Genomic DNA, 19,079 nt, shown 5'->3' with positions numbered 1-19,079 from the left:
GACTGTCTTCCCGAACAGGTTGTCTCTGTCAAACAGCATGTCCAAGACCCTCATCTGGATCTCCTGCCTGAAGTTGGTGGCCTTGAGCCAGCCACGATGGCGAAGGCAAACCCTGTTGCCCATTTGGCGGAAACTTGTGTCTGCAATGTCCAGTGCCACCGTGATGGCGTGGTCCGACACCACCTCGCCTTCTGGGAGGATCTTCAAAGCCTCGATCCATTTCTCACCGGGGAGGAAATCCAGGAGTGGAGCCATCTTGAACCAAAGCTGATCATATCTGGCCACGATCGCCAAGGCGTTGGCCGCTTTCACCGTCGTTGCCGCCGAGTAGATTACCTTTCTACCCATGGAATCAAATTTCTTCCCCTCGTTATCCGGGGGTATGGATGAAGACGACGATTAAAAACTACTACTTCCTGGCAGCCGACAAGACCACAGAGTCCTGCGACTGTTGAGACGAAGACACTTGGGTGCAGAATTTGACACCCGGTACTTTTTCTCAAGCCAAACTCTCTTCACTGGAGCTGAAGCAGGATTCTCCAGCAGCGCCAGCCCCTCATCCCAGACATCGTCCAGGAGTGGTACTGTCAGGATAGTCTTCCTCTTTGCCTCCCGGCGTTGGTACAGGAAGCCCTCCTTCTCCTCCGGGGTGAGCTGGAAGACCACCGATGCCCGGGCAATAGCGGAATGCAAAGATCCCACCTCATCCAGTGGAGAGGCTCTCGGCGCTGGTGATGCAGGGTCTCCCAGTCCTAAGTCATCCTCCAAATCCATCGTCGCCATGTGTGTTCCCGTCCCTCTGGGGGCAGGGGGGGCAGCGACGGTTGCAATGGAGGCGTAGGGTGTCTCCTCCTCTTCTTCGCCGGTGGCTGCTCCGGTGTCAATGGGGTCACCGGCAGTGCCGCTGGCGGGGTCGTCGGCAACCTCCTCTGAATCTCCGACACCAGCATGTGGAGAGTCGAGAGGATATACTGCAACAAGTCTCTAGGGGGCACTTGGGGAACAGGGTCACTGGCCCAGCGCCCATGCCGTCCCAGACGGTATCTACGTTGTCGTGGCTGCCACTTCCTCAGACGGGCATCTCCTCAACGTTCCGATTGTTGTCACCACCGTGGATGGTGTGGATGGAAAGTATCTCTTCCTCGTCGGATGAAGAAATGTCCGTGCCCTGGAGTTCTTGGTCCTGAGGAGTCTGTCTCGGACTGAGGTCCAGCATCCTCTTCTCCGGGGTCTTTACTATCGGCTTGAACGAAGACTCTTTCCTGGCTGGGAGAGAGACTCTGGCTGGCGCCAGGGCACACTGGACAGTGTCAGCCCCTTTTGCCTTTGAGAGGGAGGCCACCAGCTTCTTGATTGCGGAGGATGATTTGGCCTGGACCACCTGGGCCTTCACAGGCAGGTCGGCCAACTTGGCCTTCTCCTTCACGGGCGGTTCGGACACCTTACCCTTTTCCCGCAGCTTCCCTGGGATAGCCGACTTCCTCTTGGATGAAGAGCTGGAGCAGTGGCTGGAGATTGAGGCAGATAGAGACGACAAATGCGCCCTGGCTGTCGCGGGACCCACTGGAGTGGCGACTCTGATGAAGCAGACTCGCAGTGCTTGGCCTTGTGTTGGGCCCCCACGGATGGAGCGCCCTCAAAGGACTTAGAAGCCCGCTCCGTTTGGCTGGATCACAAGAGGCATGCCCCTGAGAATCACCCGGGGTAGAGGCCCTAGTCCAGGGCCACGCCGCCAACCAGACGTGCCGATTCTTCATCGTGCGCTTGGTGAAGCCACGGCAGATCTCACAATCTTCTTTATGCGCTGGGTGTAGACAATACAGGCACTGGGAATGCTTGTCGTCCGAATAAACATTCCGCAAACCACTGCTGGTGCAGAGCTTTAAGAGGGAAGCTCTGTCCTTCTCCGACATCATCCAGTGCGGTGTAGGCCTTAAGAACTTCTGGAAGTTTCCAAGAAGAACACTCGATCTCTGCCCTTGAGGGGCAATGAAAGATGCCAAAAAATTGGTCGCTGTTAATCAGAAGAATAAGCGATGAAGCACACAGGCTCAATTGACCGAAAAATAAATTTTCCTATCACAAAAGCAAATAAAACACAGAGAATAGCAAAATACGAGGACTCCCAACACGAACGTGCGGTAAACATCTGAAGATGGCTGCCAGAGGAGGGGCTTAGGTAAAGGGCAGTCATTGGCTGGGGGTAGTATGACCCAGAACTCTGATTGGTTTATAGGAGAAAGACAGTTTAGAAACAAAACTGAAACCGTTTTTTTTCTTTTACTGAGGATTCCCAGCCTGACAGTGGGGAATATTCATGAGCATGTGAATCCATGCCAGACCCCATGCTCGAGAACTTTGTTTTCTTTTGAGCCAGAACTATGCTACTGTGGAACTGTTTATTTTTGCACCATTTGGAACTTTGTGTTTTGAACTTTGAGAGGAAGACCCTGCTGAGCAGACAACCCCTTTGCATCTTGTATTAAGTTATTAGTGTGAGGGTAAGAGTTAGGGTTCTGACACAATAGTAGACTTACCTTTATTTTGACATGACAACCCGCTTTTAGATTTATGTTGAGGCAGGGAAACCCCTCTTAGAATTAGGGATAGTGAGGCCTTTCCCCACCTCGCATTTTTCCTTTAATAAAAGTCTATATACAGAACAATGCCACCCTTGCGTTTGAGTCTTACTCCTACACCCTCACAGTATATTAAGTTGTTTTGGTGGTCTATGCGTTTCATGGATTTTACCTGCATAGTGTGTTAAAGGCCTAATAATGTAGATAAATATATTGCTTTGTGTCTGGTTAACTGTGCGTATACACCCCATCTCTGCCATATCTCCTAAAGTCTGCATCCTCAGTCTATGTACCTGTTAGAAAAGATTTTCTTTTTGCAACGTTCCCTCCATAGTTTCCTATGGAACCCCATTCATTTTGCAGTGTTTTTAAACCTGTTCTGACTTTTTGAGGGCAAGTACAGCCTTCAGCTTCACTTCCCTTGCCTTACCTTACCTTTTGCCCACAGGTTATGGGTAAACTGATCAGTCCTTCAAACTATCAGTACTGGGAAACTGTTTTCCTTTTGAATTCTTGTAACTTTATATTACACACCGCATCTTGTAGCGCCGTGCAATAGGAATACGTTTGTATCCCCCAATCTTTTTACACATGGGAATTTTTGGTTACTTTTATATGTGCCCAAAGATAAACTGGTGGCAGTAGTTAAATTATTACAATTTCTTGCATTAGTATTGGCGTGCACACTCGCGTTTACTGCGTATGGCTCCTAAAGGTTGCTAGGGCCCTAAAATGGCTGCGCCACGAGATTGTTGTGTGCGTCGGCCATATTGGAGTTTGGCAGAAGGTAGAGAGAAGATCCTTTTAAGGTCATGCACATGCCCAAGAAAGCTGCTGCTTTCGCGGGCTAGTGAGCCCTTCTATGTACGTGGCCCAGTCCTTCAAACTATCAGTTCACATTACTGGTGCCAGAAAGTCTGCTACTGTGATGGATGTGAAAACAGTATTCATCCCCGATTGGACAACTTCTGGATGTGTGAACGGTTCAGATCCTTACTATTGATGGGCTTGGACTTGCTTCCAGCTCAAACTTTGGTTAAGAGGATGACTCCTGCAGCCATTTCTTCAGATCTACGTTAGAGCCAATAATCTCTCGAAGACGAGCCGCCCCTTGATGACTCAAAGACAACTCCTAAAGTGGCCCAGCATCCCCTCCAGTGTCCGGCCCAGTGCAGCCCTGCTCTGCAGGGCTCTCTCATGGGCTACCTCACCAGAGGCATCACTGTTTGAGTCTGGAACTTTGGCGATTGCCAGCATGTGCCCCAAGGCGCCTTCTCCCAGAATTCCAGCTTCCCATCTCCAAAGGAACCTGCCCAAGAGCAACTTTTGTGACTGACTGGAAGGACGCACGTCGTCACCTGCAAATAGTGACCGTTGTTGGAACTTGCATTCCTCCATCCAGAGAAGTGTTCAGAAGAGGTCTGCATCGTTGGAATCATTGATGGGGATTTCATCTTGCAGTCGCACCTGACCGATTGAATCCTCGAACCTGCAACCCCCAAGCACCTCTCTCTGGAACAAAGGATGAAAGATCACATCCCCCTTTGCATCCATTCATGATCCCTGGGAAAATCGGAGTCAGGGGGTAAGTAACCATCAGTGTGCCTGTATCCTCTGTCCTTCATAGGATAACATTGGAACAAGTACCTTTAATAATAATAATTATAATAATTTATCATTTATATAGTGCTACGAACCCTCAGGCATCTGAGCACTGCTTTTTATTACCAACGGTGTGTGGTGATCATTTATCGACCTCGGAAGGATGAAAGGCTGAATTTGGCCCTGCCGGGATTCAAACCTGCGTGAACAGGCTATGCACAGATGTCAAAGCAAGTGCTATACTTGCTGTGCTATTTGACCGGCTTTGTCGCCTAACTCTCTCCCACTCAACGTTGGTCATCAAACTTGGGTTGGATATCCTGCCCCTGGGTTAGCCTTGGCTCTGGAAGAAAGAAGAGAATTTACTCATTTTCTGATAAGCTGTTTGAAACTAATCACCACCACCAGCCCATTGCATCCTTTGAGAGAACACATACCTGTGAGACACATTAAGTTGTAACCTGTGACTTTTTGGCACTAGGCCCACACATCTTAGGGCTGGACCTCTCAAGAAAGGGCTGTTGTGCTTGTGAATGGTTCTCATCATTTTACTGCATCTGCATTACTGACCCTTTTTCCCTGGTTAGCTTATGTGATGATGTATATTAAGTGAGCCTAATGGTGCTGCTCGCTACTTCGGTAAAAAGGAGGAACAAGGGAACAATCCCCTTTATTGACAATGGCAAAATCTCACCTGTAAATCGATCCAGGAAACTAAAAAGGACAAGATTTCTTGTGTTAACTAAAGCCGAGTTTTGAAAAAGGCTTTTGTAAGGCTGAAACACGTGTCAACTTGTATGGACATTTGAAACAGACATAGGCATTTGAAAATGGTCCGCATTTGACTGAATTAAAATGTTAATTCAAAATTAAGCTGTACCGTCTACCACTTTTGGGTTGTCTGGCGCAGCATTTGAGTACATCAAATCACCTTTTGTTGTAATGTGTGACTTTTTGGTACTAGGCTCCGTACATCTTAGGGCTGGACTTCTCAAAAAAAGGGCTATTGCACCTGCGACCGGTCCCCATCATGTTACTGCATCTGCGTTACTGATCCGTTTTCCCTGGTTAAGTTATTTGATGATGTATATTAAGTGAGCCTAATGTTGACTGTATATATTTGCATTATGGAGTGTTGTGTGATAATACTACCTGCTCATTTCATTATTCAGTGAGTCCTAATGACCTAAATAAACAACTATTTTATGTCTCCCCCTCCCTCTTCCTTGTCACCATATGTTGTGGTGTTATCCTCGATAGCGGACCCACATTCAGATTTGAAGGGTGGGGAGAGTCCTCAGACACTTACTATTTTCTATAATACATGGTGTACTTTCATATTGTTTATTATGTGCGCAAGTACTTCACTATCTACCTTTTAAGGGGTTCGGCTTGCTTTTTGCTGTGTGCTTTTGCCCTACCATAGGGTTAGTTGTTGTGCAGCCTTGAACAGGTGGTTGTACACATTAAAACAGTGCCAGAAAAGAAAGGAAACACTAGCATTTGAAGAGATGCCATTACGTCATAAGTCGCCATGGGTAGAACTATTACACACAGATGATCAAGAATGCTCAAAGGAGGATTGCCCAATGGACTCCCCAGATAATACAACTTCCAATTTCCTGACTAATAACTCTGCCCTTTGCAAAAGGGCGGCTACTTAATTTGGTATTGTAACTCAATCCAGGAAGAGGAGAGAGACTTCATGGAAGTACCTCAGAAAAACCACAACCATAAAGGGCATTGCAGTCCTTTATTAAAACTCATGAAGCAGCAAATACACCTCTCAGCAGACACCAGCCATTCTGTGAATGTGCGCATACAGAAAAGAGGTGCTCGCCTTACAACCTAAAATATGTTGAAGCCCAATCCCCTCCAGATTCCTTGGTGGTTGCCATTTCCGTGGAGACACCAGGTTGTACATCTGTACCCGCTTCACCTCCTAGAAAGGAAGCAAGAAACTACCATATGGGATGGAAAATGGCTACAATGGTTGCATACAGCCAGTGTATTGCAAACTCCATGGGTCATGCAACACGTTATGGCAGAGCTCAACGCGAATGAACTTCAAGAACTGGTTGAAGATATGGCTTAAGTCATCCAGAACCAAGCACACCCCATTATCGGGGAGGGCACTTGGCATCAAATGCTTTGATTAAAAAGCTGTCTCCATGCCGCGGAAAATACGGCAATATAAATTGGTAGTGTTGCGGTAGTAAAACAACGTACCAATGAGATGGTGAAAAGACGCATATAGATCATTCCAGCATGTCTAGGAAGGAGTCAGATATAACCACAGATTGTGCCCCAAAAAAAGGGACATATACTGTGGAATACATGGGGTTGTATTACTGAAAAATTACATTTCTGTCTAGAAATGACTGACAGTAGACCTGTTCTGCTGCGTATCGTTTACTAAAACTCTAGACAAACACTGAACAGCTTTTTTGAAAAGGGATAAAACCCTGTTTATATAAGAAAAACTTTAAGAAATGTTCATCCATTTTTTATATTTTTTTCTGCCAAACAAAGAAAACGAATAAAATACACAAATGTCTTCATTTGCAAGGCAGACAAATGCCCTGGTGGCTATAGCATGTGCCTATTAAACCTGAACAATCAATTGTTCTTTTGAGTGTGTAGAAGGCTAGTGATAGGGCAAGTTTCTTCTTTACTATCCTCTCAACCTAGATAAGCGGAGCAACCAGCGCAAGCTATGGCAAGTAAAACACAAGGGTATAGTTTAGCATGGTTGAAGGGAAAGTTAGATTAGGGCCACATCTAGTGCCAATTGAAGTCATTAGAAATTGTAAATACTGAAGACATTGTGTGAAAAAGGGAACCACAGATTTTACCACACAAGAAAAACAGCCATTGGGATCCGAATGCCAACACCAACCATCCACATGGCCCTCTAAGGAATAGTATTGGTAAAATCCAAATGCACACATGACAGTCAGTCAGTGGTGGAGGGTGAAACACAATTTGGAAATCCAGCCAAAGGCCTCCCAAAAATCCAGATACATTTTAGACACAGCTGCCTTTGCAACTCAGTTCTGGGGATAATAGTTGCACAGTGACAAAAATCAGATACAGGGAACATCTACATTCAAAACAGAGGCGAGTGCTAATAGTCTAGTGCTTGGCCTAGGACTCCCTGAACCTCGGGCACAAACCTGAAAAGGTCCATGGGCAGTTAAGTGCCTCCTGAGTTACTTTAGCATAGTTTCAAGGTGAGGTGAATATTCATAGATTTACACTGGACATAGTTAAAAGGCCAGCCACATGTTCGGGGAAAATAAAGATTAGTCTGTTTCAGCCCTAAGGTGCAGCTTCGATGGCAAACAACCCTAAAGAGGGCCAGACGAGACCTCAATAAAGAGATCCAGAAATGGGCTGAAGAGACAAAAGCCCCAAGAACCAAAACTCCAAAGAGGATGCAGCAAAGCAGGAAGTCATCCAATGTTATACAATGGGAAATGCGGTAAAGGCTTGCTTCCAAAAAGCCTGGACCCCCCCGCAGACGGTACCCTACAGGAGAAGTCTCAATTGACCAGCCAAGGACCCAAAGGTACTAATGGCATTGCGTCCCTGCAATTTGGCTCCAGAGAGGATAAACAACTGGTCAGTACAGGGCTTCTTTTCTTAGTGTGGTTTACAGGGTACATTATCCAGGGATTTGAACCCTGGGCTAACAACGACCACCATGGTGGAAAAGAAGAACCTGCCTTTCCACAATGAAACGCCTCAAATGAGCGGCAAAAACACTGGCAAGTAAGACCAGGAAAACCAGCAAAGAAGACTGAGTTGGCTCTGCAGGGAAAGGAGGATGGCACAGCTAAAGCAAGTGGTCTCACTCTGGAGAGAACAGTGGGGGGCAACCCAGTATGGCCCAAGAAGCAGACAAGGCAGGCTAGAGGTGTCCCACCACACTTCCAGGCAACTGAAGCTACCTGCACCAAGGTGGGAGACCCTTTTGATAAACAGTGGGAAGCAGCGCGAGCACAGGTGTGGAGTTAGCAGGAAGACACAGGCAGCCCAGCTGGGACTTCTCGCAGCAGAATACCCTCACCGGGATATGCCCAATCCACTCTATCAAGCCAGTACAGCCATACAAGGATAACAATCCAGCAATAGTGGGAACAGGTCTGGAAAGCCTCCAGCACCTCAGTAAACCTGCTTCTTCTAAGATCCAGACACAAAAGAGATCAGGGACAACGCTTCTCCTTAAGTTACACTACTCAGGGACTTCTACCACTCTTAACTACTTGCAAAACAATATGGAGGCTGCAATGTGGGTTCGCAAAGGGTCCACAAAAGCACAACGCCCATTTCAATTCTGCCTCATGGTTCTTGAAGGAATCTCCAATCTTCAAAACGTCAGAGAGCAGAACTAAAAGGAATACATTAGTACGCCAATGGCTACCAAAAAGATATGTAGGGCTACCAATGCGGTAAAATGGCCTGCACCCCTGCAGAAGCCAAAACTGCAGAACAGCTACCTCCAGCCTACACCCTAAAACCAATGTGATAGAATCATCCCAGTGTATAAATGGGGTGCTTCAACACCTGGCACTGGAAGCAACCCAAGACAATATACTCGAAAAGAGTGAAAATGGGCTGCTGAGGAATTGCAGTGGTAGTCCGTAAGGCCACCAAAAATAGGTCAGAGATCCAAAACGAAAAAAGTGGAAATAAGGAAAAGGTTTAGGTGCCCTAACATGCTCCCAGAATGAATGCTGCCATAACAGACTTTCTAGTAAGCAGAACAGATTGATCTTTTCTAGAGTCTACTGAAGGCAGCACCTAGTAAGGGGTGTACTTGGCATAGGGTGTAGAATGACGGGCATCTCCCCTTCCACATCCTACCCTCTAGAGTCCTCTACTTCCATATACAGGTCTTCCTCTGATGGGTGTGCATGCTATCAAGAAATAACCCTGTTTCTTGTGTTTAGGGGGCAGAGGATGTCATGGTGAAACCCTCTTTTCCTGTAGGCTTAAAATATTTTGCAATCAGTGCTATCGAGGTTAAAGTGACTGACACCGTGAATATGGCTAGGTTTACCTACCTGTGTGAAATCGCTTGCCCCCCTTTGATAGTAACTTCCCTAATGTGCTCTTTGGCACCAGAATCTTTATTTCCTTTGTGTAATGACTTTGATGGCCTTGGCACCTGCTCAAATATTGCATTGTGCGCGACCTCTTGTGGACGATCAGTACCATGCTAAGATGACACCTCGATTCGTTAAGCTCGATGTCCATCACCCCTTCAGTGGATTGGGCACTTGGTTGGTTTGGAGCCTGAACCATCATGGTCACTGCTGCCCAATGCTTCCATCTCCCCGCCTTCTTAGTCTGAATCTAAAACATGCTGGGTGCTTATCCTAGGAAGGGTTTTGAGGAAAACATTTATTGGGCACACTGTGCAATTCCTAGGCCAAGAATTTAGTCTTGCACTCTGGGTACAATTTAAGTGGATCATTCTCCAACAGCACTTTCGTGAAAGACACCCATAGTGCTTATAAATCGAGTGGCTGAAGGAAGACTCCGGCTAAGACATGTATTACACCAGTTACAACTCCAAGTAATTAACTCTCAGAAGACTGTTTTGAAAAAACACTGCCAACCACTTTCTGTGCAAAGTTTGATGGAAAGGCTCAATTGAAGCAAGCTCAAAGAGTTCCCATGAGGAACTGCCGCCTAAGTGGATCTTTCTCCATTAATAAAGTAAGCCCAGGAAAGCCAGAGGTTTTAGTGCAAGGGAAGGAAGGCATTCTCAACTAAAGATCAATTTGCCCCTGTTCCCCCCCTAATTTGCCTACTGGGCACTGCTGTGGCAATCTCCGGTCCTCAGAATCCGCTCTGAAACCCAAACTGTGCCAGTAGTCATGCCATCATCAAAGTACAGTTGCAATTTTAGGGGAATCTCCACCGTCACTCCCACGACTACAGTATTAGAAAAAAAGCATTGGCAATGCCATTAGTTTGGGCTCTTGCGTGTACATGGGAAAAGCACGTGCCAGCCACTGCCGTAGTGGTATGACACTGCTAACTAGATGGTAGCAGGTGCAAAATGGTGCGAGTACCTGGGCGTCTAAGAGCAGTGCCTGGCAAATGCCCAATACTTACACAAGCAAAAACTGTTGGCTCTGCCAACGCTTGTTTTCAACAGCACTTTTGTAAAGGATACCCATAGTGCTTATAAATCGAGTAGCTGAAGGAAGACCCCGGGTAAGACATTTATTTGACCAGTAGCAGGTTTACACTGCAAGTACGTGATTAAAATCTCAGAATACTGCTTTGAAAAAACACTGGCAGCTACTTTATGTGCAAAGTTGGATGGTAAGGCTTGAATAAAGCAAGCTCTAAGAGTTCCCATGAAACTGCCACCCAATAGCCTACACTAAAAATCTGAAGATGTAGATGGGCGAAGCATCATGGATGGGTTTCAGCACCACCCAGTATCAACTACCTTTTAGTCGGAAAGAAAACTTGTAATACTCCTCAAAAACCGCTAGATGTCGGCCTATGCAAAGCATACGAGTAAACAGATTCACAAGCATCAGAAATATATGTGCACACGCACAAACACATGGCAGCTATAATGGAAGTTCCATTTTAGTGGGGAAGGGTGCGCACTACATTACAAACAGATCATTTCCTTTTAAGCATACCTCTTTCCATGCAACTATATTTGCTTCCAGGAATTTAGATCTACGTTCCTGGTTCTAACATTTTAGTGAGCAATGGGGTTGCTGGGCGGCCAGAATTTCACAAAAAAATGGCAGAATCAAATCAGGATGCTGGCGCATTCACTTCTTGTAGAGTGAGGTGGTGCCCTACCTTCAACTGTGTGCCCACCCCACTGCTTTTAGTTCCCCTAGTTAGACAGTGGAGGTCCTCTTGATAGTTTTAGGTTTGTCTTGTCAAAGCGCCCCGATGCCTGCGGGCTGCCGGCGCTATAAAAGATGATATACATACACCCCAATCTCTTAGACCATAAAGAATTGCGTGCTCCTTACCTGAGCAGAAGTTCTTGTCCTGGACTCGCTGGAAGCCATCACGGCACAGACAGTGCACTGAAGATTTGGTCTCTATGCACTTGGACTCTCCCCCGCACAGGGTCACGTTGGTGCTGCAGCTGTGAAACTTAGACACTGCAAAAGGGGTTGCATGTTGACATGAAACTGGGTTGATCAACCCCTTCACCCAAAAGCTACCTGATGGACAGTTAATTTCCCCACTTATGACTGAACAGTTCAGAGTGATAGCCCCCCCCCCCCCTCCACACACAAGCCGGAAGTGGTGCGAAGGATAAATGAGTTGGGCGCCCTCACCTTGAGAACACTGTTGCTCGTCTGAGCCATCGCCGCAGTCATCGAAGAGGTCGCAGTTCATGCTGGAACTAATGCACTTGCCGTTCATACACCGGAACTCGTTCTTGGAGGGGTCACAGAATGCAGGCCTTCCAGTGGAAACTTCTGAACATGGCAGAGAATACAAAACGCGCATTAGCGAAGGCAGCAGTTTTGGCTTTTCTACAAGCAGACATGTCCTGCCAAAGCTGATACTTAACATTACACCTTTCATATATTAAAATAGTTTTACAAATCATCCCAATAAAATTAATAACTGGTTACTGTGGATCTTTGCATTAATTTAGAAAACAATACACTACAAAGCTCCTACTAGTCTTTTCATTTTCTATACAAAAGAAACTACATTGAGACAAGAAAAACACTTCATAATTCAGGGCTCTGTTCTGAGATACCAAGTGACTGAAGGCACATTGTTAAGTTTCATTGGATCAGAAGCTGCTTTGATAGTTGCAGTCAACACATTACCTTGCGGGCATGTTTCTTTGCAGGCACAAATAACAGCATTGCCAGACAATAAAACAAGGGTCAAGGTATCAGATCCTGCTTCGAAATTCCCAATTACAAACAAATCAGTCTGTGTGAAGAAATGGACATTTCAGCGGCTGGATACATGTCCCAAAATACTGTATCCTTTTTTTCTAATGTGTTTGTCTGAAGTAAGGGCAGGGAAACCCTCTTTTTTGGTGGGGGCCTGACTCTAGAGGGTTAGGGCAAATATATCGAAAGAAAGTGGAGTCAAAAGCTACCCTTGTCAATGACGCTCTGTTAGTTTGCTAAAATAGGCAGTGGAGCTTCAGATAACGTATATCAGATAACGTTGTCTGAGAGTTCACCAGCCCACTTTTGCGGACTTCAATAACGCCAGAGATACATTCAACTGCTGGCAACATAAACAACAATTAGTCATGACGCTTTCACTACCTTAGGTGCTTGACACTCCCCTTCTTGCACCATTGTGTTCCAATACCCTTCAGTCCTGACGACAGTGCGGTGGCCTTTAGCAGAAGATTTCGACCACTCCAACCGCTGTATTCTTCACCCACCCACCGCACCAGAAACACCTGAATTGTTTGTGTGTCGACCATGCTAATGTACTGCCTCATTACTAGCAATACATAAAATCATAGTCACTCTAATTGTAATAACCCACTGAAAAATGTACAAAGTATTGTGATCTATATGCAATATTGTTCTTTGTATGTGCCCAGGACGGCATATGTCATTGGTTTTTAAAATACTTTTTCATATGTGAACTATTAAATTGCAGAATTCAATGAATTCACTTCACCATCCCCTTTTTCTTATTTCCTGGAAGAGCAAACCGATATAGGTTATCTGAAGCTCCACTGCCTATTTTAGCAAACTACCACAGCGTCATTGACAAGGGTAGCTTTTGACTCCACTTTCTTTCAATTCCTTTTTTTCTAATGCCATCAAAGTGTGCTTACCCTACTCTGCAGTATTCCACACCTTTATGTGTAATCTCACAGAGATGTAATTTACGCGACACCCATCACCCAACACTAAAAAGGTCTTGTTGAAAAGCAGCACCACGTGAAATATTCCTACCTGAATTGCAAGCAGAGCTGCAACTATGTCAGGGGAGGAAGAAGCTGCAGAAAGTACCAACTGGTCTTTGCTCCTACCGTACATGAAACATTTTTAAAACCCAGTTGGAACAAGCATTGGTCTGTGGGTGCTGCACTCGCTTGTAGGCTTGTTATTTGTAAGTGATCAGATGGATGTCCAAAGGCAACCCCGGAAGTGGCGTTTAGGAGACCAACCTATTAAGGTAAACGGGAAAGACAAAGTCTAGCCAAACCCAATCAAGGCTAGCATCAAAGCGGGAATGCTTAGACTTTGGGTGGGGTCTGGGGGGGTCAGGGGTGGGGGGTGAGTGTTCTAGGGCTACAATGAGTCCAGACAGAGCAACACCAATAATTCCAGTTAGGCAGGCAAGTACAAAAATATACAATGATTAGGTCGTTAAAATACACACAAAGCAAAGAAACCTCTAGGCAAATATTGAAACAGACTTTCTATATAACATATGTATGCATTCACTCTTGAGTAATTAGAAAATCATAAGATTAAAAACCAGTGCAATCCAGATAAGGAGGCAGATGCATAAAAGACCATAGAAACAGGCAGGAACAACACTAAAACAGTTCCCTAGCATTCAGTTAGTCCAGCCCTAACATGGACCGGAGCCCAGTGACCTAACGTCATCGTTCCAAAGTTATACTTCACAGGTAGGTTTGCTATGTGATTGGCGATGCCAGTGGTTGCGATTTAGAGCTTGGGAGGTTAAAGAAAGTTCAGGTAAGTAACTCAATCCCACTAGACAAGGATAGGACCAGGAGAGGATCCTTGACCACATCTCTCTGCACTGCTCTCAGCCTGGAAAGAGAGAGTTAGAGACAGAACTTCACACTCATGTAAACATAAGGAGGGTAGAGGGAAAAGGAGCAGGTGTGTTAACTTATCCCCTTTACTCCAATTCATTTCTCCAGATACCACTGCTGAGGCTGTGGACACTTTCTTCTCTGCTTTTTCCAGCCAATGGAGGCCCAGGGGTCAGTGCAGAGGTCAGTTTTGGATGCAAAATTTAGTTTAGTTCGGTCATGGTGCTTGAATCTCAGTTGCAGGCACCTTCCAGATGAACACCCTTGGGACGAAATGAAGAACTCCTCCAGGAAGAGAAAAAATGGATTGCAATGGGAGTGACTACGATCAGGAGGCAACAGGCAATTTTCAATTGATGAACAAAGGAACAAGTCCTGCACGGTTTCCGTTGATGCAAGAAGGCTGAAAATACAGGAGCAGGTGACTTGTACAAGCTGAAGATCGTCCAGGTTCCAAGGATACTTTCAGAACAGCAATGGCTGGCGCGAGCAGTGGTACCCTAGGAGAGAGCTGGTCAGTCCACCAGTTGGTGCAGGGACATTTCAGAAGGCTCAAAGGGCATGGACCCTCATAAAGGGTTCAAGACTGGTTGTTCCCACTGATTGAGGGGTTGAAGCACTGACGATGGTCTTCTTGAAATCAGGCAGAGGAATAGGACTTCACTGGAGTTGATGCTGGTCAGCTGCAAAGGTAATCCTTGGGTTGTCAGCAGCTGAACTTCATGGCGGTCTTGGCTCCAGTGAGGATCTGTGTAATGGCTGCAGGAGTCCTTTTATCCACAATTCTGACTGGAAGCTCGCCCAGGTCCACCAATGGTAAATATTTGCACCATTCAAACTGGCAGTGGCTAGTCAATCATGGATAGCCACTGGCCACACAATTTGTATAGCAATTCAGGCACCAGGATGTGGACTGGGAACAGACAGTCCCAGCCCTCATCTCTGGCCGGGGCGCGACCGACCCACACACACACACACACACACACACACACACACACACCCCCCCCCCCCCCAAAGGATGGGTGAAAATCTTGTGGCGCGGCCATCTAGAGTGCTAACAACTCTTATTAGCCATTTCTGTTAAATGCAAAAGTGCACGAGTAAAAAGTTTAAAACATGTAGGAAAATATCCCCTGCCACCAGCCCATCCTAGGCACAGTGTAATTGTAACCCAAAAGTTACAAAAGAAAGTTAAGGATATAAAGTATCCTAACTGCTCTTCACTTTTGGCTGATGTGTGCGTTTGTATAAATACAAGGAATCTATAAAGAGACAGTCTCTCGGCACCAATAGTGTCATGGGCTGATAGTTTCCCCATAGAAATGAGCACAAAACAAATAAAGCAGAAGGCTTTACTTGCCTCCAAAGAGTCCGCCAGCAGTCAAAACAAAGCAAAAAGAAAGGGTGTCCCATAGAGATATATGGATGGAAAGCAGCAAAAAGAAAGCTTTCCTAACAGCAAGAAACTGTGTAGAGGGCAGAAGTTTTTCTCCATGGAGGATGTCCACCCCTGAGCTTTTCCTAAGAACACAGAAGTAGAGGCTCCTATACATCACCAGCCAAAAGCCCTTCAGGGCAGGTACACACCTTGGTTGCGTCAAAGAAGGTGTGCACAGATTGTTTTATCAACCATCAGAATAGGAAATCCTCCTTCAGAGAACCAAGTGTCGTCATTAAAGCAAAACCACTTATGTGGTATGAATGTTACTGTTATCGGCGAAGAAATTCCATTGAGCAATAGTCCACCTCTTCAAGTCAAATTAAAACTTTTCCTATTTTCCCATCCTTTGCCAATCAGAGCTCCATCTCACATCCTGTAGACATTAATTGGCTAGGAACTCTAAAGTTCAAATCCTGAACACTTCTGGTTGAATCTATGTAGTGCACACTGGGAAAACAAATTGTTTGAAATCCAGAAAACTTTTCTTCATCCCAGAGCTATTCCTCTGTGTCCGGATTTACTAGCACAGCCCTAGAGCACAGAGTAAGCGGTGTAAAACAGGCATGGCATGAAGTTATTTTAGTGAGACGGATGAAAACCCAAGATAACCAGGTGGCATTCCACTGCTAATTACATTGCAATATTGACATGAATTCCCAAAGTCATCATGCCCGCTTTGTCACAGCTTGTTTAGCTTCTGTGATAAAATGGGTGTTGTCGTTTAAAACACATGAAAACCCATGCGATGGTATACTCATGTATTCAACATTCAGCAAAGAAGAAGAAAGACTAAACTGCAGCATGCAACCATTTTGTAGTCGATATCCTCATTATTAGAATAACGCATGCCGGCCCAGACCAAGTTATTTGTCTGCTCAGTGTTAATGGGGGCGGTCCATTGGTGCTGCTGTCACGTGTCCGCTATGCAAGGATGCGTCAGCGCGGTGACACTACCCCAACGCAAAACAGTAGCAGTCTGCCTGAATCCGTAAGGTAGAGAATTTCGTGGGGCCTGTTTCCGGGGGGTGACAGGGGAGGGGGTGGTTTTGAGGAAACAACGCTGCAAAAAACTGGGAAACCGGTAACCCCTCCCTTATACGCATGCACCGATAAAGCGTTACAACTTCCACGTTCAGGAGTCAATCAAGACATCTGCACATATACCAGATGTCTGTTAAAACTGTTTATTCATTCACTTTAAAATATATATATATATACATACACATTACTCAAATGGAAAACAAGACACAAAGGTGGAGACTACATCATAGGTTAATGCCGTGAAAACAATGATTACGATATACTAGGTCAGAAAACTGTTCACATAAGGGACAAGGGGGTTAAATACACCAAACGTGTGCCCCAGTTTTTGCAGCCGGATCAGTGAGATGACAGGAGGAACTTCCTACAGCACAATATCAAGGAGGTGCCAGGATCTACAGAGTGTCAGAGGTGCCTTAACCAGGAAAGAGCGCAATCTTAACAGCACCTACCGATCAGCAGGAAGGTGAGGATGGCGTGACGTGTTTGGGAAACAGATTGTTGGGGGAACTTTCTGGAATTCAGTTTTGGAATCCCTAGGGCAGGGGTCTGCAACCTTTGGCTCTCCAGATGTTCCAGACTACAATTCATGATGTCTGGCTATTGACTTTGCTGGTTAGAGATGATGGGAGTTTTTGTCAAAATTATCTGGAGAGCCAATCATTGCAGACCCATGCCCTGGTGCAAAGGTCAGTTGTTGAACAGCTAGCTGTGGAGCGTGCCGGCGGCTACTTTGTGTGGGATGTTTATATGAACTAAACCTGGAATCTCCAAAACGTGGCACCCACCTCGTTCTTGTGATCACCAAGGTGTATGCGCCGATGAGTAGAACCAGAGCTTTAGGCAAACGGGTGTTTGGGCCACGGGGAGAAGAGGCCATGGTGAAAGGGTGTCTGCATCGCTAGGAAGCTTTTCTATAAACTGTTCCACCCAGATTCTAAGAAATCATTGTGTCAATCATGGAGCAGAAATCCCAGGGAGTTTGGTGCCAAGGGGGCTTCCCCAGCAGCAGATCATATGCCCATTTGATGTACCAACTAGTTACTTCTTCACTCACCACAGGATTCCTCGTCTGTGCCGTCACCACAGTTGTTCACACCATCGCACTGACGTCCGATCCACAAGCACATCCGGTCATTACGACATCGGAATGGTCTCTGTGGGGGGCAGGTGAATTTCACTGTGTGCAAACAGAATGCAAAAATAATTTAGTTAATGCTGTGACCCAGTGACCATAGAGCCTTTTGACCTAGGAAACTCCTCTGTTGCGTTCACATTAATGTGCACATGAATATTGGCTGCATGCTGTACAAGTGGAACAACCCAACCCCGCCCCCCCTCACACTGGTCAAAGATGCCAGAAGTCTATGTCCCATCGCCCTTTTAGAGCTGCCCCTTACTCCCTGATCAACACGGTTGTAAAAAAAAAAAAAAGAAATCATGCAACGAGCCCCACATCCTGTGGAGAATATTTTACTTTTGGACACAACCTATAAAGCAGGGATCACAAGAGCCTTCCTTATCTCCTGCTTTGACTGCTAATACAGCTTACACACATGGGCATCCACAAAATAATTTACCAGCAGCAACTAATCATTAATAAATCAGCTAGATTGATATTTGGACCAAATATTAGAGGCTATATAATTCCAGGCCTATACGTCCTCCACTGGTCTGTTTTTTGTTGTTGTCCAGAACGATACTGGTGCAGTGTTCTGTAAAGGTAAGCTTGGTGGGCCTGCAGAGGTTTACCACAAAAGTCAAACTCTCACTGGGTAACGAGTCTGAGCAGGAAGGCTTAGGCTAGGGTGATCAGGAGCTTAGTATGAAGTACAGTTAGCCTACAGAAAGGTTTGCCAAGCGATATACCCACAAATAGTGTACTTATTTATCAACAGATTAATTCAGCTAGAATGGTACAAGTAAGAAAAACATGTATACATGCACACAATCACAGTTGTCCAACTGACACCACACTTTTCAATTAATACACCAAATACTATTACAATGACCTGAAGCGTGCAATAGCATACTAGCATGTTTAGCATCAAGGTAGTTAAATTACCCAAGAAAATATTATTGAATATTTCCAGTACCTTTTTACAGAGGGCACGATGCTACCTTATACATCATAGTGACAGCACAGTTTGAAAAGCCATTACACCTCCTGCCATCACGACCAATCTTAAATATCTGCACATTTCAAAATTACCAGGTACACATTTCCTATATGACATCCAGCGGATACCTGTACGCATAAGATAGGAAACGTCATGTACTCGCATACACCAATCTTCTTTGTATTGCAGTTCTGAGGAAGATCAGCCGTGAACAAGATGACTTGTTCGTCAAAACTAGCCAGCGCCTAGAACCAAGAGATTTCTGGCCGCAGCGCTGTGTGAACATTACAATTAGTTTTAGCTAGTTGGCATTTTGCACTTTTTATTCATTGATTTTTGATTATTAGGTTAAGCACTTGCATATTTATCAAGCTCCCATGGGGGAAGAGGGAGATTCTGGGCAGCACTTTAGTGAGGTGCGCCGATGCACATGCAGGACACTCACACATGACATAATACTGGATATAAAAGCTATAACAGAGCTGCAGGAATTCATTTTCCACAGATTACAA

At 45.6% G+C, this 19,079-nt stretch overlaps 1 protein-coding gene across 2 annotated transcripts in view; it reads right to left on the bottom strand.

Annotated features, from left to right (window-relative positions):
- LRP1 (LDL receptor related protein 1) overlaps nucleotides 1-19,079 on the bottom strand; it is a 1,300,039-nt gene that overhangs the window by 159,357 nt on the left and 1,121,603 nt on the right. For both annotated transcript variants that reach the window (XM_069653565.1, XM_069653566.1), the window contains exons 72-74: nucleotides 17,505-17,627; nucleotides 11,519-11,662; nucleotides 11,204-11,338 (exon numbers count right to left, since the gene is read on the bottom strand). In XM_069653565.1, the coding sequence (XP_069509666.1) occupies nucleotides 11,204-11,338; nucleotides 11,519-11,662; nucleotides 17,505-17,627 (402 nt within the window). The remainder of the gene's footprint in view (nucleotides 1-11,203; nucleotides 11,339-11,518; nucleotides 11,663-17,504; nucleotides 17,628-19,079) is intronic.

Source organism: Ambystoma mexicanum, chromosome 3q (assembly GCF_040938575.1).
Source record: "Ambystoma mexicanum isolate Mex_15411 chromosome 3q, UKY_AmexF1_1, whole genome shotgun sequence".
NCBI lineage: Eukaryota > Metazoa > Chordata > Amphibia > Caudata > Ambystomatidae > Ambystoma > Ambystoma mexicanum.
Note: the sequence above shows the minus strand (reverse complement) of the source record. Positions and strands in the feature narration are given on the sequence as shown.